The following is a 27,659-nucleotide window of genomic DNA, read 5'->3' on the forward strand; positions in this document are numbered from 1 at the left end:
AGTTTGAGGCTAGTGTGGATTGTATGGAGGGAGTTTGAAGAAAAAAAAAAGAGGGGAAAAGAGATTTTTGCTAAAATCATCAGTGGTTGAGTTTCATGTGGGAGCTATGACGTTCCTCAGCTGAAGCACAAAGCTCCGGTCCACACCCCAATTTTACTTTAGTGAAACTCACTGTGTCGGCAATAGTGAAAAGTGGCAGATGTGTACGTGTCTTCCATGATATTTGCCGCTTGCAACAAAAGTACTCTAGACTGTGCTGCTTAAACTATTCCTTCATATGACTGACTAAAGTCTAGGTGCTGATCAATTTGACTCCTGCAGAGGGCCCTCTTCCTGGTTGATGGATGGGCACTTTCTTGTCCTGTACTCTCCTTAGCCCTATTACACAGCCTGATGACTTACAAGAGGTCCCTCCTATTGATACTGCGGAATCGAGCACTTAGTTTAGGAGTCTAGGAGGAGCAGCACAAATACTCAGTTCATAGTAAAGAAACAGAGTGATTTCGGGGCCACAGATAAAACATTCACACCAAGTTTAGACCTTAACCATTAAGATTTTAAGATTTAAAGTAAATCTTCTTTTTTTTTTTTTTGGTTTTTCGAGACAGGGTGGCTGTCCTGGAACTCACTTTGTAGACCAGGCTGGCCTCGGACTCAGAAATCCACCTGCCTCTGCCTCCCAAGTGCTGGGATTAAAGACATACGCCACCACACCCAGCTTTAAAGTAAATCTTAAAAAAAAAAAAAAAAAGAAACACAAAAGCATAAGGAATATGCACATGTGAGTATAAACACACACACACACACACACACACACACACACAGAACCCAGGTATCATGGTATGGTGATAGCTTACCACACTTATCTTCCCAGACAATCTGTGTCATTTCATGTTGGAATGAATGTCATCAAAAACACGTTTCTTGAAAAATTTCAAGAATTATATAAATTCCTTGAATTTATAAGTGTTTCTCTTATATCAGACATGCCTTGCTATGTTACCCAGACTGGTCCTGAATTCACAGTTCTCACTCACACCTCTCCGTCTTATGTTGGATTACAAGCAAATGCCATCACACAAAGTTCAATAAGCACTTATTTTAATAGTATTGTTCTTAAGATCATGTATTTTAAAGTTTTTTAGAAAATTTTTAAAATGTGTATGCATGATTTTGCTCCATGCAGGTATTTCAGGATGTGTGTACCAAGTACCTGCTGTGCTCCAGAGGTGTTGGCTCACCTGGAACTGGAGTTATGGATGGTTATGAACCACCATGTGGGTGCTATAAACTGAATCCAGTCCTCTGCAAGAGCCACCTCACAAACCCAAGCTTACTCAGTCCTCTTAACAACCTCATCGAGGACAGAGTACTATCTCATCTATCTTAGAGACATTAAAAAAAAATAAAGCAAGAACAACAACAAAACCTATGCCTGAGATCCATGGCTAGTAAGTAGCTCCATAGACTGGAACCTGTAGGAGGCCCCAAAGCATAAGTAGCCTCGGCTTCCTGACAACAGTTTGGTAGAGGGTTGTTAGGTTAATTTACTGATCTTCTAAGATGTGGAGCATCCAGACTCACCTGGGATTTCAGGCTAAATACACATGTTGTTAACCCTTAGCTAACCTTAATATAGAGCCATGATGCTGCAGTGTGTGTGGGAAAACATTCTTAGAAGATACAAATGTTAATACTCATTAGATAAATAATTTCAAAGACACTCAAAAAAAAATACTCTTATACTTGGGTATAAAGCAAACTCATTCCCAAGATACTAACCAAAGGGCCTTCTAAAACCATGTAAAAATGTTGAAGCATGGTACACAATAAAAATGATTTAGCATTTGTGTATGTGTGTATACTTAAAATATGTATAAGAAAATTTTTACAAACTTTATTTTGATACTATATAACATACTACTATTTCTACTTCATCCAGGTTACCCACTTTTAACCATTATGTCCTAATCTGTTAATATGGTTAAAAAATAAGAAGTAATCTGAATAGGCATTTCCCTAAAGCAGATGTATAATGACCAACTATAACATAAACAATGGGTCTCTTCAGATGACTCAACATGGGAAGGTGCCTACCATCAGGCATGATGACACCAGTGACTCGCATCATCAAACATGATGCAAGTAAATAAAAGTAAAGCAAACAGCACACAAATAAAAATGTCCAACATCATCAAGCATAAAATTTAAAAATTAAAATGAAATTTAAAAAACACAATGAGATAGCACACAATCACACTGCGAATGAGTGGGGAGGATGGAAGACAGAAAATTCACACACACCATTGGTAGGACTGACGAGTTATTCAACCACTATGGAAACCAGCACAGAAGCCTCTCAAAAGCTTAGGTCCAGCCAAACAAAGTGGTACAGCACTCCTATAATCCTAGCATTTGGGAATCTGAGACAGAATGATTGTTAGTTCAAGGTGATTCTCAACTCTCCAGGCTTCAAGGTAGCCTGGGCTCCAAGAGAACCAGTCAAGTGGATAATAGAGATGATTCTGAATACAAAGAAATAAATACAATAAATTTTTGTAGTTATAAGCATGTCAGTTACTCTGATCTGATCATTATATATTATATGCATGCATTGAAATGTTACCCTATACCTCATAAATATATATGGTTATGTGTCAATTAAAGATTTTAACTGCTGCTTCCATCTACTGAATTGAACTCATGACCTACCTCTCCCTGGTGGGTTGTAACCTATAGCTGAAAAAGCAAAATGGCACTTGGGATTCAATCAAATTGCTCAACCTGCTCCTTAAAGAGAAGCAAAACACATGATTCTAACTGCAAATAGCTAAGTATTCACAAGCTCCTTTTTAATCACTAGAAAAAAGTTAATGATTTCCAGGAAACATTAGCAGGTCAAACTTGAGTGTAGATGTTTTTTCCCAGAAATGAACAGTAGTAATTTGTAAATATTCCCTTAAGAGCTGCCTGGTCTGATAGAAAAAATAAAGATGTAAACAGCAGCACTGTGCACACAAAAGTTTGATTAGTGAACCAGCCAAAGAAACCAATACTTATGAAATATTCTTAATAGTTTTAAGATTAATAAAATCACTGAGAACGGCAAATCTTATGGTGATAAAAACTAAGGCTCACTATCCATTTATAGTCCATTTAAAATGATGTTTAACATATTCTGTCTTTCACGTGGTCAGTAAATATTTAACACTGGTTATGTGCCAAAGACTATGTTAGTTCACGGAAGGAGCACTAAGCCATTAAGAGTCTTCTCCTGGCAGGTGGCATTTTGAGAGGAGATGGACTATAAACTATAAACAATTCAGAGCTATGCAGAATGGATTCCAGACCTCATAGGCCGAGCTGTGGGTCACTCCAAGCATGCTACCCGACAGGCAACACGAACAATAGATTCATCACGTGTATTGAAGCTACCCATCAGACTAGCGTGCACATAAAGCAAATGTTTGCAAAGGCACTTTGTAAAGTACCAGTAAATGTTCACATAGAGCATGATCTTGTGGGAGCAGCAAGCACAGTGAAGCTGACAGAGTAAAACCAACTGGCAAGAGGTATAAACTTAACAGTGACCACCTGCTTAAAATTGTGTCATTTGCTTTTCAAGTATCAATACAGAGGAAAACTGTGATCTGAAGGAATATCTGACTCCAGCTGCTAATCACTTTCTCCTAAAACTTCAAGCGGGCAGCCAAATGATGGCCAGCAGGACAAAACAGTCCACAGACTTCAGCTTCCAAGGGCAACAGTTCACGTGACACCACTCTGCCCACATGATGGGCTCTTTCTAGGATCAGATAATGCTCTGAGGATGTGCGGAGGAAGAGCATGCCCCTTTGTCCTCATCCAATCTGGCAGCATAGCCAGTCAGAACTTGTGTCAGGTATATTTCTGTGTTCATGTCTATTATGAGAAACCAGGCACTTTGACGACGATTGGATTCAAAACCCTGTCACAGAGGTGAAATATGCAGCCAGGGTTTCCTATCACTGTGGTTGGTTAATACACTAATAGTAACAATATGATAGATGGAGTTACTTGGTTAAACATAGTACAGGATATCTTCAGAGCACAAACAAAATACTGTCCAAAGGTCTTTTATAAACAACTTGAAGTTCTAGAAGCTAGAGTGAATTTTTTCCATTTTAATTTACAATGAGTTAAGATAGTTTTAAGCTGCCAGGATTCCCCATGGATGACTGTTCCACCCACAGTATGAGGAACAGCAAGTTACATAGCCTGATTTAACCTACAAAAGAACTCTTCAAACTTTTCCTACATATAATATTATTCTTTTGACCTGAGAAACTTGTATGTGACCCTGGATATATAGGTATTATAAAGCACAAGTACAGATTAAACATTCACTGATAATAAGTCATCCATTCACTTTAAAATAATTTTGGCATTTGTATAATTTGTCATTTATTACAGAGGAAGGCAACTTTGTATATTAATGAGATAAATGAATTTGTTTATTTTTATATAAATAAATAACTCTTAGCTGGTAATTGAACATTTACCATTTCTAATATTCTTCAGAAAAGACCCACATTTTTTATTTTATTATTGTCAAGGCTGAAAATGTCACTTCATAAATACACAGCACAAAGGACACGAGTATGTTTAAGGCTATCACAGAAACTATTATATTGTACATTCTATCTTAGGCCCAAGATTAGATCCATATAATTTTTTTTAAGTTAAACTCAGCTCAGCAATTCAAACTGCAATTTTAAAACAATCAAGCATTATGGTTTGGAGTGATGACTCAGTGGTTAAGAACATATATCATTTTCAGAGATGACCTGAGTTCAATTCCTAGCACCCACACCTGGAAGCTTATAACTGCGTGTAACTCCATCTCCAGGAGACCTGATATCCCTCTGTCCTCTTCACTCATATGGAGCATATACATATGTACATTAGTAATAATTATAATAATAATAATACTTTTAAAAAACAAACATTATAACACAGTAAAATCTAGACATACTAACTAACTTGATACTTAGATGCTAAGGAATAAGAGTAGAGAAATACTGTAATCTTTGTTTTCTATAATTAAACTGTGTTTCTACAAAAACAGAGCACCTGTATATACAGTAAACATGCTACAGTTCACAGCATACTGTAGTCTCAAATAGGAGCTGAGGTATTTTAGGCAACAGTGCCCAGCACTGAGTATACAGTATACACAGTATACACCCATGTGCTATGTGTTTAGATCCAAGGCTGCAGGGAGGCTGTGTAACAGAGCACGGTCAGCCACTCAAAAACTCCCCAGAACTCATTTTAAGTTTGATTTACAGTTACACTTTGTTCATTCTATGTCGGGAAACCTTTTCTTGGTGCCAAATTTTTCAAGACCCTCACATTCATGAATGTGGGATATGCCTACAATTTAAAAAACTGTGTTTCACAAGATACCTTTAGCCAAAAGGTGCCATGTGGCCTTGAGCAGGGTTGTGAAGGAAAAGCTCTGGATGGGAACAGACAATAGTGGGCTGAGATGTTGCTTTTTTGCCAACCTGATATTAAATTAACATAGGTCCCAATTTATGTAAGAGCCAAATCCCAATCAGGAATAAAGATCTGTATTTATCAGATGTTTGGTATAAAGATTATATGGATCCATTTTCCCAAGCCTTTCTTACATAAAGGCATGGAGTAAGACAGTAATAGTTACAATGAGTCCTGGAAAAAGATGGTGATCACAGATAAAAATAACAAGTCCTACCCTCCTGCTACCTCAGCATCTTCCTGGTAGCGCAGAGAGGCTACAACTCAGGCATGCCTCCCTAATGTATAACAGTGACTTTGATTACTAGTCACTGACTATACAGTGCCCTGGGGTTAAACCAGAAGTATATCATTAATACTTTTGCCTCATAGGCATAGGGCCCGACCATTAAATACATGTGAAACTCAGATTTCTCAAGGCCCTTTGAACAATATAATTCTACTTTATAATTTTCTACCTAACTGTACTACCTAAGTGTCTCTGGGAAGCTCGTGATTTTAATTTGGATTATAAGAGTTCCCTCCCTGACCTCAACAACAGAAGCAGCTCACCAGATGAGACCAGCCTGTGGGGATGAGGACCTGCTGAGGATCAAAGTGCAGGCAGCCATTGGAGGAAGGCCTGGAATTAACGATCTCAGCATTCATTCAGTGCACCAGGAAATTTTCCTCTCTACACAGCTCTCTTGGTTTCTCTCTACTGGAATGGGAAAATTTACCATGAATCTTTAAGAAAGAAGTGGATATATATTATGTATCTTTGTTTTCAAGATAGAGTCTCACTATGTAGCTGTGGCTATCCTGGAACTCACTATGTAGACCAGGCTGACCTCAAACTCACAGAGATCCATTTGCCTCTGGCTCCTGAGTGTGTTGGGATTAAAGGTGTGTTACCACTATGCCTGATGAAGAGATGGCTCAGTGGTTATAAGAAATGATACGATAAAATTTTTACAGTGTATTATTTGTGTTTAGCAACTGGAGAAATGTATAGGACGTTTCAAGGACTTGTCCAGGGCTGTTTACTGAAGTGACTGCCACACCTCGGTAACTGGGAGGCTCAGGATTGCAAACGCTGGGGCAGAGGTTGGCAGTGGGAGTGCAGCTTTAGTTATCAGGAGTGGGAATGGGTGCTCAAGTGTGCTCCTACTCTGCATCCTCTATCATTGCAGCTGCTGACAGAGGGGGTTGGGATGATACCGCTGGCCCTGACAGGGGCAGGTAAGAGAAGAGAGTGGGAGGGAGGGGCAGTTCTGCTGTTCATGATAAGCAAAGAGGAGGCTGGGAGCCAGCAAGTCTAGGGAAGGCAGACTGTTCTATAGAGCTTAGTCACTCACGGTCTATTTGCCAGACCTCCCAAACCTTGTAGAGGTAAAAAAAAAAAAAAAAAAAAAACCTCCTGTAACGCTCCTGTAGTCTTCCCACAACCCTCCCATAGTCCTCCTGGAAACTTCCAGAAAGTCCAGAAATCTCCCGGAACATACCACTTGGTTTAATGTCATCAAGTAACCCTGATCCTGAAACGTTATATGTTCAAACAATGTAAAAAAAATAAAAATAAACAAACAAACAAAATGCTTTTACACTTTTTATTTTCCCAAGTATGGGTCTGGGCAGGTCCATGTCTCAGCACTTGTCAGGAGGTAAGAGAACAAACTGTGGGAGGTACGCAGTCTCTCCTATCATGGTTCTCAAATTCAGGTCATCAGTCCTGACAAAACATTTAAAGATGGGCTTGAGGTAGAGTTTAGTAGTAGTGTGTATGTTTAGAATACTGGAGATCCTGGGAACAATCCTTAATAACACACATACATACACAGACACACAGACACACACATACATGCACATGCAACACACACATATCACACAAACACACTACAGACATACAACACAACACACACATATAGGCAAACATACCACATATATAAACACTACACACAACACATATATACAAATACACACATGTAGCACACACAAACACAAAACATTCACACTCACATGCCACACACATTACACACACACACACACACACACACACACACACACACACAAACACCACACACACACACAGAGACATGCACAGGCACATATGTACACACATACACACAGGAACAAACATGAAAATCACAGGGTGCAAACAATATCAAATAAACATGGGAGTGGGGGAGTCCATTTGGCAAAAAAAGTAAGAAATATCCGCATTTTAACAATGGAAAGGCAGGCACGCAGGATCACCATACTTAAATATCATCCCAGAGAACAGCAGAACAAGGAATACATTTGTTTAATAATTGTATTCGTCATTTGGTGAGTTTTGTTTACATCTGTTATTTATGTTTTGAGGTTATTTTTTCTTTTTGTATTTCCTCCCTCCCTCCCTCCCTCCCTCCCTCCCTCCCTCCCTCCCTCCTTTCCTTCCTTCCTTCCTTCCTTCCTTCCTTCCTTTATGAGACTGAGTCTCATTGTACTAGTCTTGTCTGGCTAGGGAATTGCTATGTAGACAGACTGTTATGAAACATGTAGGAACCCTGCTGCCTCTGCATCCTGAGTGTTGGGATTACAGGTGTGCATGATCATGCCTAGGCTTTCATTTACTTTTTCGAGACATGTTTAAGGATAAAGGGGCAGAGAAGATATTGTGGGCGAACTGCTCAGCCAGTCCCACAACACCCAGAGGAGGAACAACTCCCCAGGCGCTCTAACACACCCAGGACCACAGGATCACAGGATCCCATGATGCCAGGAGCTTGTTCACACCAGGACCTTAGTGTCCCAAAGGCATCTTGACTCCCAGGAGCTCTGACATACTGAGGATCTCAGGATCACAGAATCACAGGATCACAGAGACAGCTGACCTCAGAGAACTTCTGACACAACCAGGATCACAGGAAGGACAGGCTCCGGTCAGATATAGCTAGAGCAGGTAGCACTAGAGATAATCAAATGGAGGGAGGCAAACATAAGAACATAAGCAACAGAAACCAAGGGTAGTTGGCATCATTAGAACCCAATTCTCCCACCATAGCAAGTCCTAGATACCCCAACACACTAGAAAAGCAAGATTCAGATCTAAAATCAGTTCTCATGATGAAGATAGAGGACTTTAAGAAGAACATAAATAACTCCCTTTAAAAAATACAGGAGAGCACAGGTAAACAGAAACCCTTAAAGAGGAAACACAAAAATCCCTTAAACAATTACAGGAAAACACAATCAAACAGGCGAAGGAAATGAACAAAACCACCCAAGATATAAAAATGGAAATAGAAACAATAAAGAACTCACAAAAGGAGACAACCTTGGAGTTAGAAAACCTAGGAAAGACATCATGAGTCATAGATGTAAACATCACCAACAGAATACAAGAGATAGAAGAGAGAATCTCAGGTGCAGAAGATACCATAGAAAACATTGACACAACAGTCAAAGAAAATGCAAGATACAAAAAGATCCTAATGCAAACCATCCAGGAAATCCAGGACACAATGAGAAGACCAAACCTAAGGATAATAGATACAGAAGAAAGTGAAGATTCCCAACTCAAAGGACCAGTAAATATCTTCAACAAAATTATAGAAGAAATATTCCCCAACCTAAAAAAAGAGATGCCCATGAACATACAAGAAATATTCAAAACTCCAAATAGACTGAACCAGAAAAGAAACTCCTACTGTCACATAAAAATCAAAACACCAAATGCACTAAACAAAGAAAGAATATTAAAAGCAGTAAGGGAGAAAGGTCAAGTAACATAAAGGCAGACCTATCAGAATTACACCAGACTTCTCACCAGAGACTATGAAAGTTAGAAGATCCTGGACAGACGTTATACAGACCCTAAGAAAACACAAATGCCAGCCCAGGCTACTACACCCAGCAAAACTCTCAATTACCATAGAAGGAGAAAAAAAAGATATTCCATGACAAAACCAAATGTATACAATATTGTTCCCCAAATCCAGCCCTACAAAGGAAAATAGAATGAAAACACAGATACAAGATGGGAAACTATACCCTAGAAAAAACAAGAAACTAATCTTTCAACAAACCCAAAAGGAGACAGTTACAAATGTAATTCCAGCTCTAGTAACAAAAATAACAGGAAGTAAGAATCATTTTTCTCACTATCTCTTAATATCAGTAGACTCAATTCCTCAAAAAAGACATAGACTAACAGACTGGATATGTAAACAGGACCCAGCAATTTGCTGCATACAGGAAACACACCTCAGTGACAAAGGCATACACTACCTCAAAGTCAAAGGTTGGAAAACAATTTTCCAAGGAAATGGTCCCAAGAAACAAGATTGAGTAGTCATTTTAATATCAAATAAAATCAACTCTCATCCAGGCATGGTGGTGCACACCTTTAATCCCAGCACTCGGGTGGCAGAGGCAGGCGGGTTTCTGAGTTTGAGGTCTACAAAGTGAGTTCCAGGACAGTCAGGGCTATAGAGAGAAACCCTGTCTCGAAAAACAAAAACAAACAAACAAACAAACAAAATCAACACTCAACCAAAAGTTACTGAAAAAAGATAAGAAAGGACACTTCATACTGGTCAAAGGAAAAAAAATCTACCAAAAACTCTCAATTCTAAACACCTATGCTCCAAATGCAAGGATACCCACATTCATAAAAGAAACTTTACTAAAGCCCAAAGCACACACCGTACCCCACACAGTAATAGTGGGAGACTTTAACATCCCACTCTCATCAATAGATCATGGAAATAGAAACTAAACAGAGACACAGTGAAACTAAGAGAAGTTATGAAGCAAATGGATCTAACAGATATGTATAGAACATTTCATCCTAAAGCAAAAGAATATTCCTTCTTCTGAGCACCTCATGGTACCTTCTCCAAAACTGACCATATAATCAGTCACAAAACAGGCCTCAACAGATACAAGAAGATTGAAATAATCCCATGCACCCTATCAGGTAACCACGGACTAAGGCTGGTCTTAAATTCCTACAAAAACAACAGAAAGCACACATACACATGGAAGCTGAACAACACTCTACTCAATGATGATAACTTGGTCAAGGAAGAAAGAAATTAAATGCTTTTTAGAATTTAATGAAAATGAAGACACATCATACCAAAACTTATGGGACACAATAAAAGCAGTGGTAGGAGGAAAATTCATAGTTCCAAGTGCCTCCATAAAGAAACTAAAGAGAGCTTACACTAGCTGCTTGACAGCACACCTGAAAGCTCTAGAACAAAAAGAAGCAAATACACCCAAGAGGAGTAGATGGCAGGAAATAATCATACCAAATAGGAACAAAAAGAACTATAAAAAGAATCAACAAAATCAGAAGCTGGGAAAAATCAACAAGATAGATAAACTCAAATTAATAAAATCTAAAATGAAAAGGGAGACATAACAACAAAATGGATCTTAAAAATAACGATTTTGTTTGTTGAATATTAACAGTTGAAAATATTAAAATCATGTTCTACAAACAAACAAAAAATAAAGGATCAAGGCGATAATAAATGTAGAGATAATATATTTGAGTTTACAAATCCTTTGCAAAAATATGAGGAAAGGTCCCAAGAATCATCCAATCTCACTAAATAACAATTCTATGGAAGTCCTTAAAAACCAGGTGGCCAAGGTCGGACATCCTAAAAGCTTGCAAGGACTTAAGCAGAGTAAATACAACCAGTGGGAATCCACTGTCCCACTTAGATTTCAAATAACTATTCAATACAGGATTATTGAAGTATAAATTTTTAAAAATTTACTAAATCTGGGATTCACTATGAAGTCCAAGTTCCTGTTGAACTTGAGCCCCTCCTTCGTCTGTGTACTTCTGTCTCGTTCAGACTCTCAGGAGCTGGGATTCCAAGCTCATGGCAGTATGCTGGTTTACGGTAGACTCTTAAATTTAACCTTGCTGTAAGTGAAAGGCACATCAATGAAGGAGAGGTTTGGTAAAAGTGTATTTACCAAACAAAGTCATACAATGCTTATGAAACCCCATGATAACATAGCACAAAAGAACCCCAGTGACTATTTACTAACTGGAAAGAAGGAAAATGGTTTGAAAGGAGTTTGGGCCCTCAGATACATACAGTGGTGGTGAGCAGAGCAAGACAGTCCTTGCCTTTACTCTTCTCTGAGCACAAGAGGAGCTTTAAGGAAAGTATGTAATTGACTTTAGAGAAAGACTGGGATTGCATCAATTTGGCCTTGCCCTTGGCCTGACTTTGTGTTTCTCCAGAGATTACTTGGCCTTGCTTGGACTGCCCTTGAGTACACTGCCCCAGAAAAATTCGCCTGTGTGGCCAGAAACTGGCTCTCAAGTAAGTTCCATTGGGCAATTCCTCCTTATAACAATTCCAGTTTCATCAGGAAGCATTTGGAAAGATTTAGACTCGGGGGTGCGGGGAGCTCCTTTTTATTTCTCTTTTCTTTTTTTTTCCTTTCTTCTTTTCTGGGGGGTTGTTTTAAATTTTGCAGGGTCACCATTTATGGGTTTCATTATATAGCTAAACTACAAGGTGACCTTTCTCCCCTCCCTTCCTCCCCCTTTTCTTTTTCTCTCTCCATCTTTACTCTCCCTCCCTCCCTCTTATTTTTCTTTCCCTCTTCTTTTTCTCTCTTTTCCTCCTCTTTTCTCTTCTGTGTCTCCCGATTCTCCTCCTTTCTCTGTATCTCTGTCTTTTTCTATATCTCTGTATGTCTTTCTCTGTCTGCCTCTCTCCTTTGCCCATTGCTGTCTACATTTCCTCATACCAAATCTGTTAATTTGTCTTAAGGTCCCAGTGATGTTTCACCTTGATGTACCCAGGAAACTGCTGAGCTCACACCAAAGCACTTCCAGCATGGTTTTCCTCTGACTGTCTTTCAGAAGAGGACAAGGTGCATGCACATCACAAATGAGTGGATGCTTATGAGCTGTAAAGCTTTTTCCCTGTGTGGGTCTGTGTGCTTTGAAGGGGCTCTCTTCACAGTTACAGGACAAGAAGGCAACATGGAGCAGGTTGTTCATCATCAAACAGGTTAGTATTGGGATGTGGAGATCCCTTTGTAGCCAGACTAGGAAAGCAATTTTAGAACTGTTTGCACAGGGCACCAGTAGAGAGAAGGGAAAAAGAAGGGCCAAGAACCCGAGAACTTTGGCTTGAATTCTACATCTCAAACAAAATTCAGCTCAAAATGTAATAAACCCTTAAATATAAAACAAAATATTATCTAAAAACCTTTAGAAAATAAAGCAGAAAAGAATATCTTTAGAATCTAGGACAGGGACAGAAATGTCACCCTTGACACCTAAAGCACAACTCACAAAAGCAGAAGCTGATAAACTGAGCCAGAACAAAATTTAAAACTTGTGCTCTACTAAAAGGAAAACAAAAAAAAAAAAAAAAAAACAAAACAAAAAAACAAACAGAAAAGCAAACCCAAACTACTAGCTGTAACAGAATATTTTCAAATTGTCCATCCCATAAAAGACTATACGTAAAATGTGTGACAAGCCCCCAAATTCAACAGTAAAAAACAGGAGATTCAATTAAAACATGGGAGAAAGCCATGCAGATAAATTTCACTGAAGATCCAGAGGTGGCAGTGTACTTATGAACACTCGTAATGTATACAGAATGTTCATCAGGTATTAACTGAAACTGCAATGACCTCTTACTGCATACTCATTGAAACGGCTAAAGTAAGTGCTGACTCCATGAAATGCTAGCGACAGTGCAAACAGGACCACTCATACATGGTTGGCGGGAATGTCATGTGATACAACTATTCATTCTGAAAAGACTGGCAGTTTCTTATAAGGTAAAATATTAATGTATTATTGACCCAAGAATTGAGTATTTAACCTAGAGAAATGAAAACTTGTGTTCACACAAAATTTGCAGACTGGTGGTAATAAGAAGCTTTGTTTATGAACAGCCCAAACCAGGGGTGGGGGTGGGGGATGTTCTTCAATGGAAAAACAACTAAAAAGTTAACATCTGTCCATCAATGGAACAAAATCATTTAACACAAAGGAATAAATTATTGGTAACCAATACATGCAACAATTTGGATAGATCACAAGTAAATCACAGAGGGGAAAATAAATCTAATTACCAAAGGTTATATGGTATATGATTTCATTTATATTGTAGTCTTGGATTGAGAAATTGAGTCTAAGAATCCACTAAATAGTTAAAAAGGTGTCAGGGAGAGTCTGGGAAATAAACACAGTTACAATAGTTACCAGTTAACACCAGTAGATGTTAACTGTGATACTCTACTTGCCAAATAAATATAATCACAAGACGTGTAACTAAATATGCACACCACACACACACATACACACACACATACACACACACACACACACACACACACACACACACACACGAGGCAGCATCCCACATCAATGTCAGTTTCCTAGATGTGAAACATGTAAGGGGGGAAGTGACTGAAGGATACAGGATTTCTCTACTATTACAAATGTCTATAAGGCAATAGCCAGTTATGTCAAAACAAAGAGTTAAGACAGTCCTTACCCTGAACATACTATTTTTCTAATGGCTCATCTATCACATGGTTGATTTCTTCCTTCCCCTATTTTGTTGTTATAGTCCTAAGAGGAGGAAATACTCTGCTATAGTAAATACTTCAATTCTTCCTTTGCTAATTGCCCAATTTGTGATTTATTATTCTGAATGGGGCGGGTCCTTTGGAGACAGCCTGTGTTTGAATACTGACTCTGGAGTTGCATGAAGTAGATGAAACATTTTCTGAGTCTTATATGCCTTGTTTGTAAAATGAAGATAAAACAACCTACGTCCAGGGCTTATATTGAGGTTGTACAGCTAAAGCACTCATGCATTGTAAGGTTTCAATCTATTATTTTTATCCCATTAAAAGTCTAAAACACAACTTATTTCTGGATAAATATATTGACCAAATAATCCTTTGGTTTTAGTTCCAAGGCTTATATTTCAGTAAACAGGAAGTGCATGTTTCCGAGCATAGAGTGAGGGTTGGGGATTGAAGAAGGCTAAATTCAGCTCTTAGGCATACTAAGCCCGCCCATAATAATGAGTACTCGAAACGTAGGGTGGCTCTGAGGCCAACAGCGTTATCGATCACTTAATTATGAGCAGTGGCAGCCAAACAGTTTGAGCCTGTGACAAGCCGAAGATGCAGACTCTAGTGAAATTGTCTCGTTTAGTCCATCTCTGAAACACATGCTTCTTAGCAGTGATTCTCTATAAAGATTTTACATGAGTGCCCAGCCAATTGAGTTCCTGACCAGCAGGAGCTAAGAACCTAGAGTTAAAACAAAAGTCCAAGCATCCTGCGAGACAGCACCAGCCTGCTATACACTGAGAGGTTGTAGTCTCAGAGAACCACCAAAAGTAGAAGGGGGTCATTTACAAAGGTCAAAGTGGAGGATACTGAACAATCACACAGAACACAAAGGGCCAAGTAGTTCTCCAGGTCAAAGTCTTCTCCTTTGTTAGTGTTTTAAAGCACTGCACTGATATAATATTGGAAAATAAATGCTTACCTAGCAAAATAACTCTGTTTCCGTTCCTTCTGTTCCTTCTTCTCTTCCTTAGTATCCATAATACACAGCTAAAAGTGAAAAAGTATTTGGAAACGTCCTCTTTAATCAGTGAGTCATATTCCTGCAATTAAAAAAATAAAGCAACTATCAGTTGAGACGTTTATAATGGCTGATAATATGCAGAATAAAGCAGAGTGACATGGTTCAAAACAAATGGAGGATAAACTTTAACCAGGAAACAGTCACATGAGTAAAGTACAAAATGCAAATGGATTGGGAGTCAGGCAAACCACAACACTACAATTATAATGCTAAGCCACAAAGCAGCCTAGGATGGGAAACCAAGCCAGAATGCTTTCTTCATAATTAACAATAATATCAAAACAAACACTTTACTGACTAGAAGACTGGGCTAGTGCTACGGATTCTGCTTTTATAAATTTATTTTTAAAATATCATACACACAAACTCTACTTCCCCAAAATTCACTATAAATACTTCTCATAGGTAGTATGAAGATGGCTTATTAAGGTGTTTTCTAGAAAGATGCTTTGTTCAAAAGTAAAAATGACTTTGGCATTCTCTTTTACATTCAGTAACTTACATCCAACTTGAGCAACTGTGGAAAGGAAAGCCCAGAGCAAACTACTCTGAAAGCTGTGCCTTTCGGTACTTGCTCTAGCCAGATACCCTCAACTACCCATGCTGTGGTGGCTTAAACCAATAACAAAAGCTTGTTTATGGAGCAATCTTCCCTAAATACCACTTTCATCATGCTAGTCCTCTGCTCAAAACTCTCCAAGTCTACTAGCTTCCGCAAGTTCAGTTACTGACAATGCTTTCGCATTCACACAATACTGAGTATGCTCATCGATCAAATTAAAATGTCAAGAAAGCAAAGTACATTTACAAAACAGACTGGTCTCTGTCTTTATTTTAATTCAGTACAGTTCCATACACAACATACACTATAGGAAAGGCACTATTATTTTGGAGTCCAAGCTAAATGAGGCGTTAGATTTGCTCTAATGGGATCCACTGTCATATGCGAGGCAGACACAGAACTGCAACGTTATAAGAATCTATTGTTTCAGAAGGGACATGCCCACAGGAGACTACAGAAAGAACACTCAAAATTAGCATTCTAAAATGTACATAGCTCAAAATGTGTCCGGTTGGACTTGATAAAAATGCAATTTTTGTCAATTAAAAGCCTTATTGTTTTAAAATTACTTTTAATTACATGTATGTGTCTCTGTGTGAATACATGCACATAAGTGCAGATACAGAGGCCAGAGACCTCAGATCCCCTGGAGCTGGAATTAGAGGCAGTTGTGAGCTGCCTTCTGTGCATGCTGGGAATCAAACTGTTTTTTTCAAGAATAGTATATGCTCATAACTGCTGAATCACCATCTTTGTGACACCCCCCCCCCAAAAAAAAAACCAGTCAACATTAAAAAACAAACAAACCATTCAGCCTTACTTAGCCGTCTGACGCCTACATTTCACACACTAAGGATGTAGGTATTACTGCAGGCTTCCCAAGACAGCTACAGGGAAGTGGTTCTGCTTGAACCCAAGCAAGAGAACAGAAGAGCTACCAGCGCCAAGTGTGCAACACAGCAGTGTGGGGCTAAAGAGAAAGGCGCAGGAAGATCTTGTTTGTCATGCTAAAGACCCACCCACCATCCCTGCTATGCATCCTGCACTTCCTACTCTTTCAGGCTGTTGCAAGCCACCTCTAAGTGAACCCAAAGGACTGTATTTGCAGCAGCCATGCCGTGAGCAAATACTCCAATTGCTACACATGATGTGAATGAAAGGAAGTCATAGGTTTGATTCTTTCTCTGGTCAATGTGGCAGAATCATGGTCTGACAGTGTTCAATTTGGTTAAAGAGAACAAGGCTGAAAGCTAAGCAACAGCACATAGTACAGAAAGGGGAATGAATCTGAGGAACACTTAAGAGACAGGCAAATTGATATGTGGCAGATTATTCACAGGGAGGAATGGAGGCCGCCATGTTTCTGCTTCTGGGACCAGGTGGACTGTGACAATAGAGCTACCATTCTGTGTACAGGAAGAGGGCACCCTATGTGGGAGGTGGTGTGTGAGAAGATTCACGTATGGCTTCTAAGAGCCTGTGGGTGGTCAACTGGAGACATTTTCTAGTCTTTTGGTGCACTTGGTTACAATGAAGGCACAGGGGGAGAGTAAAAGCTAGAGGGAAAAGATTAAGAAATTTGCAGCATGTGGTTATCATTAAGACAAAATAAATAAAAAGGAAAGAAAAAAACCCAATACTATGAGATCACTCTGGAAGCTTGGCACAAGCTATGACATCAAAAAAATAAAAATACAAAATCCCATGGGGGAAACAAACAGGAGCAAATTGCCAATGGATCGTAGCAACTTTGAGCTGTCAAAAACTAACCCTCAGGATCTAACACAGAAACAGTAGCATAACAAAGCATACAGGGTAGTTAGGACTGTGATACATAAAGAGAGATGAGGGGCCCCAAGATGGAGGAATATGTAATCAGGAGGATAGGACTGGGAAAAGGAACCAATTTTCCTGTCATCTACCAAGTCATTTATTGCAGCCTATTATCTTCATTGTTAATCCTCAGAACCACTTCACTCAGAAACCCTGTCTTTAAATGGGTTGGGGATGTGAGGCAGCTGAGATATCAACTAATTTCCCTCACTCAAGAGAATTAAAGTGATTTAGATCCAGTTTTGTACTCTCCGGTGTCTTGTAATAAACTTTGGAGTCAAAAGTAGTGGGAGATGAGCCAAAAAATGTAACTTGGGATCTACAATGGCCAATGTTTCAAACAAATACCATGCAGGCAAGACAAGTGTAGCTGGCATTATCAGCTAGAACTGGGTACAAAGAGCAGTGGGCATGGAGGCCAAACTGCAGTGAGCTGAGGTACTTTATGCTCAACTAAGAATCGGGGTGATCTAAGAGAAAGGAGAAAGGCAGGTGTGAACCTCCAGCTCCACTCAGCTCTGCCCCACACTACAGTTTGAATCTAGGCTCTTTCTCAACTCTACCCTTTTCTTCATACCTTTCCTGGGCTTGAGGTTACCTTGTTTCTCCAGACCAGATCTAGCACAGGCCTTTCTTGTGTGCCCTTTTCTCTCCTCTTCAGGAATGCAAGTCACTTGCTATCTTCTACCTCAGGGCATTGCATCGTATGTGTGACAAATCTCTTCCCTTAGCTCCCACAGCCCAAACCAGTGCTTTCAGGCCAAACACCACCTTGGCTGCCACTGTCTTTGACTTTTCCTAAGTATATGGTATTGTAATTGGTATCAATTCAGACAAAAGTTATTTAAGCAAGAGGTCACATTAATCCAGATTTGCTGTTAAGAGCTCAACACAGGGTAAACTTTAAATGTGTTTGATATATAAATATTACATATAATATATGACAAATATATAAATATTATATGCATTGTATATAATAAAATATTTAAAAATTTGATGGTGATATAGCTTCCTTCAGAGTCTTGAATTGATTCAAATCCTCGGCTCTCCATCCTGCCTGGGCCAGATGGCCTATTTTAAAGTTCTCTTCCACAAGGCATCAATATGTTATGATTTCTGTTTATTAGATTTCTTCTCATGAATAAATATGAAGCCATGACAATCTAATTGGAAATTTTTTATATTAAAAGCTGAGCCAGATGCTAATACTTTGAGTCCAGAAGAAAAATATTGATAAAAATAGGCAAGAGAGGGACAAGGAAACAATCCGAGAACTGGCATCTATTTTTCTGGTTACAACTATAATTAAGTCCAAGTCCTACTCTTCCAGACTCCCAATATTCTATTAGATGAATTAAAATATGCTAATTTTGTTTGGTTTTCAGTCTTTACATTTTAACATGATTCTTAAAACAAGACAGATGTACTCATTTCATCTGGAAACACAGCACCAGATAAAACAGGAAGCGATCCACACTGGATGCTGGGAAGGGACCCTTAGGGAACACCACATGGCACCCTTCACGCTCCAGTGAGGAAGCAGAGCCCCTAACTCAGTCTCTAATAGGAATGGCATTTTCCGGGTAAGTGCTTATAATGGGCTTCTTAAAAGCCCTTCATTCATTTAATGTTGACATTCCTCACATCGATACACTCAGGACAAGAGTCTCCTGCAATTATGGTCTATTGCAGACCTAAAAGTGTTTTCTGAGGGAGCGTGCAAGATAAATCATTCATCTAAATGTTTCTTTCTTTCTTTTTTTTCTTCAATTTTAAACCAGAATGGTCAATATCAATCTAAATTCAGTTCATTTTTCAATGAAACCCCTCCGCTCCTTAAAGCTATGACCCAGACAAGGGTTTTTTTTTTTTTTAATTCTGAGTATAGTGTCCTCTGTGTGAGTCTATAGTATCACTAACATATTCAAGGACAGAGCTAGTGGGGACTCCCTATTGTATCAAACCAGTGTGGACTACACTGTGTTACAAGGCTTCTGGGCCCACATGTGATACACTGTCGTCCTTGAGCAGGCAGGTATATAACCAGGGAGGGTCAGTTCTCAAAGCCACTGACTCTTTTCCCAAGGACATGGTTCCTAATACACAGCTGAAATAATGACAGGCACACATGCTGGGGGCTTAGTGACACTCAATCTGGCCCCTGCAGAACAGACTAAAATGTACCTTTTATGGAGACACTTTTCTTCCAGAAAATTACACATAGCAAAACGACAGGTGTTCCTTCTCTCGCAAAGCCGCATTTAAACAATGGAAGGCTATTCAAAATTCACTATTAACCCAGGTCAGAAATTTGAATGTTTTTCTTAACAAAAAGAAAAACATAGGAAGAAAGACACAGAACCAAATCCAAATGTGTGCCACAAACCTGCAAGACAGCTGAGACAATGTCCAAATAAACAAATATGTAATCACACACACAGTGCAACAGCCACAAAGCAGAGATGAGAGGGTCAGAAAGAGCCAAAGGTTACGCCTGAGGCAAATGAATGAACAAGAAAAGGGTTAAGAATCTGTCGAGGCTTAGCAATACCTCTCCTGGGCATATATCCAGAAGAAGCCCCAACTGGTAAGAAGGACACATGCTCCACTATGTTCATAGCAGCCTTATTTATAATAGCCAGAAACTGGAAAGAACCCAGATGCCCCTCAACAGAGGAATGGATACAGAAAATGTGGTACATCTACACAATGGAGTACTACTCAGCTATTAAAAAGAATGAATTTATGAAATTCCTAGCCAAATGGATGGACCTGGAGAGCATCATCCTGAGTGAGGTAACACAATCACAAAGGAACTCACACAATATGTACTCACTGATAAGTGGATACTAGCCCAAAACCTAGGATACCCACGATATAAGATACAATTTCCTAAACACATGAAACTCAAGAAAAATGAAGACTGAAGTGTGGACACTATGCCCCTCCTTAGAAGTGGGAACAAAACACCCATGGAAGGAGTTACAGAAACAAAGTTTGGAGCTGAGATGAAAGGAGGGACCATGTAGAGACTGCCATATCCAGGGATCCACCCCATAATCAGCATCCAAACGCTGACACCATTGCATATACTAGCATGATTTTATCGAAAGGACCCAGATGTAGCTGTCTCTTGTGAGACTATGCCGGGGCCTAGCAAACACAGAAGTGGATGCTCACAGTCAGCTAATGGATGGATCACAGGGCTCCCAATGGAGGAGCTAGAGAAAGTACCCAAGGAGCTAAAGGGATCTGCAACCCTATAGGTGGAACAACATTATGAACTAACCAGTACCCCTGAGCTCTTGACTCTAGCTGCATATGTATCAAAAGATGGCCTAGTCGGCCATCACTGGAAAGAGAGGCCCATTGGACACGCAGACTTTGTGTGCCCCGGTACAGGGGAACGCCAGGGCCAAAGGGGGGGAGTGGGTGGGTAGGGGAGTGGGGGTGGGTGGGTAAGGGGGACTTTTGGTATAGCATTGGAAATGTAAATGAGCTAAATACCTAATAAAAAATGGGAAAAAAAAAAAAAAAAAAAAAAAAAGAATCTGTCGAGGACGTTGTCTCTAGGGAAATGCACCTAAGTGCTTTCACTGCAAAGCAAGTGAGGGATCAATTTGTGTTCACTTTCTCTTCCTTGGAAGCATGAATTAAGCAAGAGAGTTTCAGTGTATACTTACTGCATAGTAGGAAATCCCACCCAAACCACGACATACTATAAATGAAGAACTCTAATTTGAACTGGTTATTTTACAAGTTCAAGAAGGGGAAATTCATACAAGAGCTCTCCAAGACAAAAACCAGGAGTCAGGAGGGATCAACTATGTAAGACATGCTACAAACTGGGAAATGGGAAAGGGTTTAATTTCAGCTAAAGCTAGAAAGAGGGTTATATAAAGTATGCACTAGAGAGCATTGCAAAGATCTCAAGGACAATGTAAGAGATGATTCCTAAATAGGAACCAGTGACCCCTGAGATTCAGCATGTCCTCAAAAAACCACTCACTCAGCAGAAACAGAGTGGATTCCTGTGGAAATATCTACTGTGAACCGAATATCCTATAGGGGTGTGCAGAGGGAAGGCAGCCCTTCAGCAGCCTGGAAGCTCAGGAAGGGCTGGAGGTAGTGGCTCATCAAGCATTCAAGATGAAAAATGTATGCTCTGGTGCTGGCAGAAACAAAGGCAAGCAGAGCAAGAGGGAGCCAATGACTGCCAGGAAGAGGGAGGGTGTCAAGGACAGTCATAGGTGATGTCACTGCTGGGTTATGAAGGAGGCCCAGGAGTCAGCAGGGGAATGCACAGGAAGTTGGCTGGAACGAGGATGCAGAAGGGGATGTCTGAGAACAAGCGGGGCTTGGAGAACCCTGAGCCATCTGCTATTGCTGGAGTGCAGTGTTAGGAGATGATGCTTAGGGATATTAGTACAGCCAACTGCATTGACCTCATTTTCCTATGATTAATGAAAACCCTGTCTTAGAGAAATTAGGGATACAAGTGGCATACTTCAACATAATACAGACTGTTTGCAGAAAGCCCGTGCATCAACTAAAATAGAGATAAACTCAAGGTATTTCCACGAAAATCGGAAACATGATAAAGTTTTCCACTCTCTCCGTAACTATTTAATAGAGAACTTGCGGTCATAGTTAGAAAAATAAGTCAGCTGTTAAAGATCAAGGGGTTATAAATAGAAAAGGGAGAAGTAAAAGTATACTTATTTCTAGATGATGTGATAGTATTTATAAGTGACCCTAAAAATTCTATCAGAGAACTTCTACAGCTGATAAACACTTTCAGAAAAGTAGCAAGAAAAAAAAACACAAACAGAGAAAGAAATTAGGGAAACAACACATTTCACAATAGCCTCAAATAATATAAACTATCTTAGGGTGACTCTAACCAAGTAAATGAAAGACTTGTACAATAACAATTTCAAGCCACTGGGAAAAGAAATTGAAGATATCACAAGATGGAAAGATTTTCCATGCTCATGTACAAGTAGGATTAATATAGTAAAAATGGGCATTCTACCAAAAGCTATCTGTAGTTCATATGCAATTCTCATCAAAATTTCAACACAAATCTCCACAGAACCTGGGAAGGCAATTTTCAGGTTCATATGGAAACACACACACACACACACACACACACACACACACACACAGAATAGCTAAAACATTCCTGGAAAACTAAAGAAAAGATGGAGGTATCATCATCCCTGACCTCAAATTGACCTCAAATTGTACTACAAGCTGTAGTAGCAGCAGCAGTAATGGTGGTGGTGGTGGTAGTAGTAGTAGTAGTAGTAGTAGTAGTAGTAGTGGTAGCAGCAGTAGTAAAGCATGATTTTGTCACATAAACAGACACATAGATCAATGGATTCAAATTGAATACCCAGATATAAGTCCATAACCTATGTATATCTTAATTTTGATAAAGAAGCCAGAACTACACATTAGAAAATATGTGTATTAAAATGGAAAACAGAAGAATATAAATAAATCCATACTTACCATCCTGCACAAAACTCAACTCCAAATGGATCAAAGACCTCAGCATAAGGCCAAATACATTGAATCTGATAGAAGGAAAAGTCTTGAACAAGTTGGCACAAAAAAGACATGTTGAACAGAACACCAATACTATAGGTACTAAGAACAACAGTTAATAAATGAAACCTCATGAAACTGAAGAACTTCTGTAAGGCTAAGAACACTGTCATTTGGCCAAAGCAGCAGACTACAAAATGGGAAAAGATTTTACTAACTGTACTTCTTTTTTTTTTTTTTTAAGGCTTCGGATGTATTTTAATAAGCTGATGCTGCATGACGTCTCCATGTCTCAGAAAACTTTCCAAATTGAAGGTATCTGGAACAATTCATAGTACACCAATAAAAACGCACAGCGTAGCTACCTAAGATAGGCAAAACTAAGAGCTACTGTCAGACCTTCACCACACAGCAACCCTGTTCCCAAGGTTGTACTAGGCCTATCAAGAAAAGCTGTGAACAGCAACATCAGAGACACAAAGTGTAGTCCTTACCCAAGAAAAAGATGGAGGCAAGGTAACAGAAGATTCTTTTATGTACTAAAATGAAAACCTCTAAGTGAAAATGTCTTCCTTAGGACACAAAGGGGTCATATATGAGATATAACAGAACCATATCTATGCTGTAATCTCTGTGGACATTTGTCTGAATTCTTACCTGGGAGTGAATGGAGGGATGGGGCTAGGTCATTGGAGGATATTTATGTTTTGTGGTATATATGGCAGTGTTTCAGGGGTGGAGGGGAATAAAGATGAGAAAGTAATTAAAACAAGAGGGGGGGAGGTTATGATCAAGATTAATGGAGCTCTGAGTTCATTTTCCCATGGTTCTCCAGGCCCTCAACAATCAATATAGTTCAGGAACGCACCAGACAGACTTGATAAAGCACTATACCACAGACTTTGACTTGTTAAATACCACCCCTCCCTCGCCCCTCTGCCTTCAAGCATGCTCCCTAGAGTAGCACAAGCAGGGAAGGCCTATCTATTGGGAAGAACCCCTAACACTTTTCCAGGGTAGAATTCTGGCTAATCCAAAAAGGACCCTTCTTTTAAGGGCTGCAGGAAACTAGACAATGCAACTTTAATATCGGGGGTGTTTATTTGGAGCAAATTCAGCTCCCAGAGCTGGACTGTTGAATGCAGGAGGAGTTCCACCAATTGCTCCAATTCCTTCCATTGTTGCAGCTTGGCCAAAATGTTCAGTTGTTGGTGGGGTCAATCCAAGGGTTCCATCTGGCATCATAGTGGCAGGTCCTGGAGGAGCTGGAGTACCAGGTGGCACAGGAGCAGGGGGCATCGCGCCTCTATTGTTTATGCCCATAGCACCTCCCATAGCCATTTGGCCCATCCGTATCTCTTGTTCTCTCGCATCAGGGAAGGTTCCCTTGAATCCTTCCTGCTGTCGGCGCATCATTTCCTCTTGCTGTGGCCCGCCTCACTTCCTCACAGCGCCTGCACTCCTCTTCCTGCCTGAGTTCTAACTGCTTTCGCTTCTGAACCTCTTAGTTATGCAGCTCCTCCATTCTCAGAAGCTCTTCTTGACATCTCATCAAATCCTGCCTCATTAGCATAACCTGGTGCTCATGGTGCGCTGCCTCCATTTCCATCTCCAGCTTCTCACGAGCCTCCTTGATGTTCCGGTCCACTTGATCCTGCTGCTGCTTCTCCATCTCAATGAGTGCCTTCCAGCGCATGGCATACTCATACTCAAAGGACCCAGGTTGTGCAAATCTGGGTGGCTGTTCTCTCTCCTTGTGAAATTGCTGGTTTTTATAACCAGTTTCTCTGGAAGTCCCTCTTCATCATCTCACTGGTCCATAGGCTCCACAGTCACAGGCCGAGGTCAGGAAGGAGCCTTCACTGCATCTGTCCAGAGCTTTCCGAGCAGCTGGCTTCCCTGAGAACTCAACAATGCCTTTCCCTGAGGGCCTTCCTCAGTCATCCACAATGACTACAGCCCTCTCCACCTGGCCAAACACAGAAGAGGCTTTTTCCAGCAGTTCGTTCGACACATACTGAGGAAGGTTGCAGACTGTAAGGGATGCACTGTGACAAGCAAAGCGCACTCGCAGCTGCTTCCCACGGAGGGGCATGTTGTCCAGCTCCACTTTGGCAATTTCCGCTAGGGTTCATGTTTCCAAGCAAATAAAGCCAAAGCCTTTATCCTAATGAATGAAAACTTCGCCTGCTTTTCCATATTTCTCAAAAAGTTTCCTCATTTCCTCCTCAGTGATATCAGGGGGAAGATTGCCCACAAAGAGACGGCTATGCTGTGTAAAGGTCTTCTCTCCTGGTTTCCTAAAATTCTTCATTCTGGCTGCTGGCCAGAATGAAGCCTTCATCTGGCTGCTGGACTGCTGGTCATTTGCAGATATTGGTGAGGGTGGCTGTTGCTGCTGCTGCTGCTGCTGATGATGATGATGATGATGATGGTGCTGCTGCTGCTGCTTCCTTGGAGTATGATTCTGCTTCTCCAAGTTAAAGGCTTTATTGCTCTGCATTTTTGTACCCTTGATTTGGATTTGAACACTGCAAAGTATCTGCCTCCCAGTCCTCACTAACCCCGACTCCTCTGCCCACAGTTCTTTGCTCAGAGTATGGGCGACCTAATTGTACTTCTGATAGAGGGCTAATATCTAAAATATATAAAGAATCCAGAAAACTGAAGATTGAGAAAAAAACCCAATTGAGGTAGAGATATGAACAGATATTTCTCAAGAGAAAACGCAAATGGCTGAGAAACACTTTTTAAAATTGTTCGAAGTCCTTAGTCATGAAGAAAATGCAAATAAAAACCACTTTGAGATCTCATCTTACATCAACCAAAATGGCCCATATCAATAAAAGAAGTGATGGCTCATGCTGGTAAGGATGTGGAGGAAGAGAAACACTCACTCACCCACTGTTGGAGTGCAAACTTGTACAGCCATTATGGAAACCAGTGTGGTGGTTCCTCAGAAAGATGAATCAATTCACCTGAAGATTTAGTATATCCCTCTTGAGCACACACCAAAAAGACACTTCATCTTACTATAGGAAAACTTGTTCTACCATGCTCAGTTTTGCTCTAGTCATAACAGACAGAAATTGTAATCAACCTAGATGTCAATGAGCAGATGAACAAGTAAAGATGTGGTACATTTATACAGTGGACTATTAAAAAAAATCAAATCATGAAATTTGCAGGTAAATGGGAAGAATGAAATACAAAATCATCCCGAGTGAGGTTAATCAGACCTAGAAAGACAAAGATGGCTTGTATTCTCTAGAGAGACTCTTGAGCAATGTATGGAAGCATCACCTGTCAGTAAAATGCTATCTGCCTGTTGGCTTAGGCAGGAAATAGGGAGGTGATTTCTGGAGTAGCGTCAGGTGCAGGAAAGAGTCACCCTAAACTCCAGGGAAGACAGTCACATGAAACTGAAGACGAGGTAAGCATCCATGTGGCACTCAGAATAAATGGGATAAATGAGTTGTGAGCTAGCAGAAATGAGTCAAAGCTATTATTGGCCTAAGCATTTATTCATATGTAAGAAGTCTTAGAGTCATTATTCTGGGAACTTGGGTGCCGGTGGAAAAGCCCATGGTTACAGTATTCTCTTTGTGTGGATGTTAACTGGTAAGTCATTGAGAAGCAAATTACAATCCATAAAACACCAGAGGTAGAAAGTAAGAGACTAGGAGGGAGGGAGAGAACTCCACAGGAAGGAGAAATAGAATAGTTATGGATGAGAGATGAGCATATCAGAATGAAAGAACCAAACAGGGAGGGAAGAGGGGAGGAAGGGAAAAAATGTAGGGAGAAAGATAAAAATTAGGGTTATCTGGGGAGCCATATGGAAATCTAATACAGTAGAAGCTTCATTAAATGTATACATATACGAAAGGAATCTAAATAAAATTGCCCCATTAAGAAGTAGAAAGACCCCAAATTGGCTATTAAATAAAGCTGCCAGTACCAGAAGCAGGTTACAGCTAATCGAGCTTTTGTACAAAGGGCTCCCATGGGAATTCCCCCAAACAACCCAGGTGGCTCTCCTGGGGTGGCCCAGTAAGACAGTAAAGCCCTAGAGTGAAGACACTCAGACAACTTAGTGAACCTGAAGTCAAGCTAGTGCCTACATAGAGCTTTCATCCCTATTGACTAGTATTCAGGGCACTAGAAGGTACTCAACAAACTACCAAAGGGGAAAGATAAACACCAACAAGCCCTTTGTTATGAAAGAAGGACCTGACTATAAGACAGGCTGCTATCACAGTGACACAGAGCTTGTGGGAGTAGCCACCCAATACCTGATTTGAGTTATAGTCCGCTCCACAAGATGAAACCCATATCCAATGCTGCTTTGGTGACAGAGAACCTGAGCCTATAGAGAAAAAACAAATACTACTGTTCTGCTAAGGATCACAGCATAAAACGACTAATTAAAAACATTCTGTAGTACTCATGTCTTGATCAACCATCATCAAAGAAGCTTCCTCCTGCAGCAGATGAGAAAAAATAGAGATCCACAGCCAGACAGCATGCAGAATG

The 27,659-nt window shown here is 40.1% G+C and overlaps 1 protein-coding gene and 1 pseudogene across 6 annotated transcripts in view; both read right to left on the reverse strand.

Annotated features, from left to right (window-relative positions):
* Ncoa7 (nuclear receptor coactivator 7) overlaps positions 1-27,659 on the reverse strand; it is a 162,119-nt gene that overhangs the window by 111,065 nt on the left and 23,395 nt on the right. For all 6 annotated transcript variants that reach the window (XM_011243153.3, NM_001358842.1, NM_001358841.1 and 3 more), the window contains exon 2: positions 15,074-15,194. In XM_011243153.3, the coding sequence (XP_011241455.1) occupies positions 15,074-15,132 (59 nt within the window). In that variant the 5' untranslated portion in view covers positions 15,133-15,194. The remainder of the gene's footprint in view (positions 1-15,073; positions 15,195-27,659) is intronic.
* On the reverse strand, positions 23,365-25,731 carry Gm5171 (predicted gene 5171; annotated as a pseudogene).

This window comes from Mus musculus, chromosome 10, assembly GCF_000001635.26.
Source record: "Mus musculus strain C57BL/6J chromosome 10, GRCm38.p6 C57BL/6J".
In the NCBI taxonomy this organism is placed as follows: domain Eukaryota; kingdom Metazoa; phylum Chordata; class Mammalia; order Rodentia; family Muridae; genus Mus; species Mus musculus.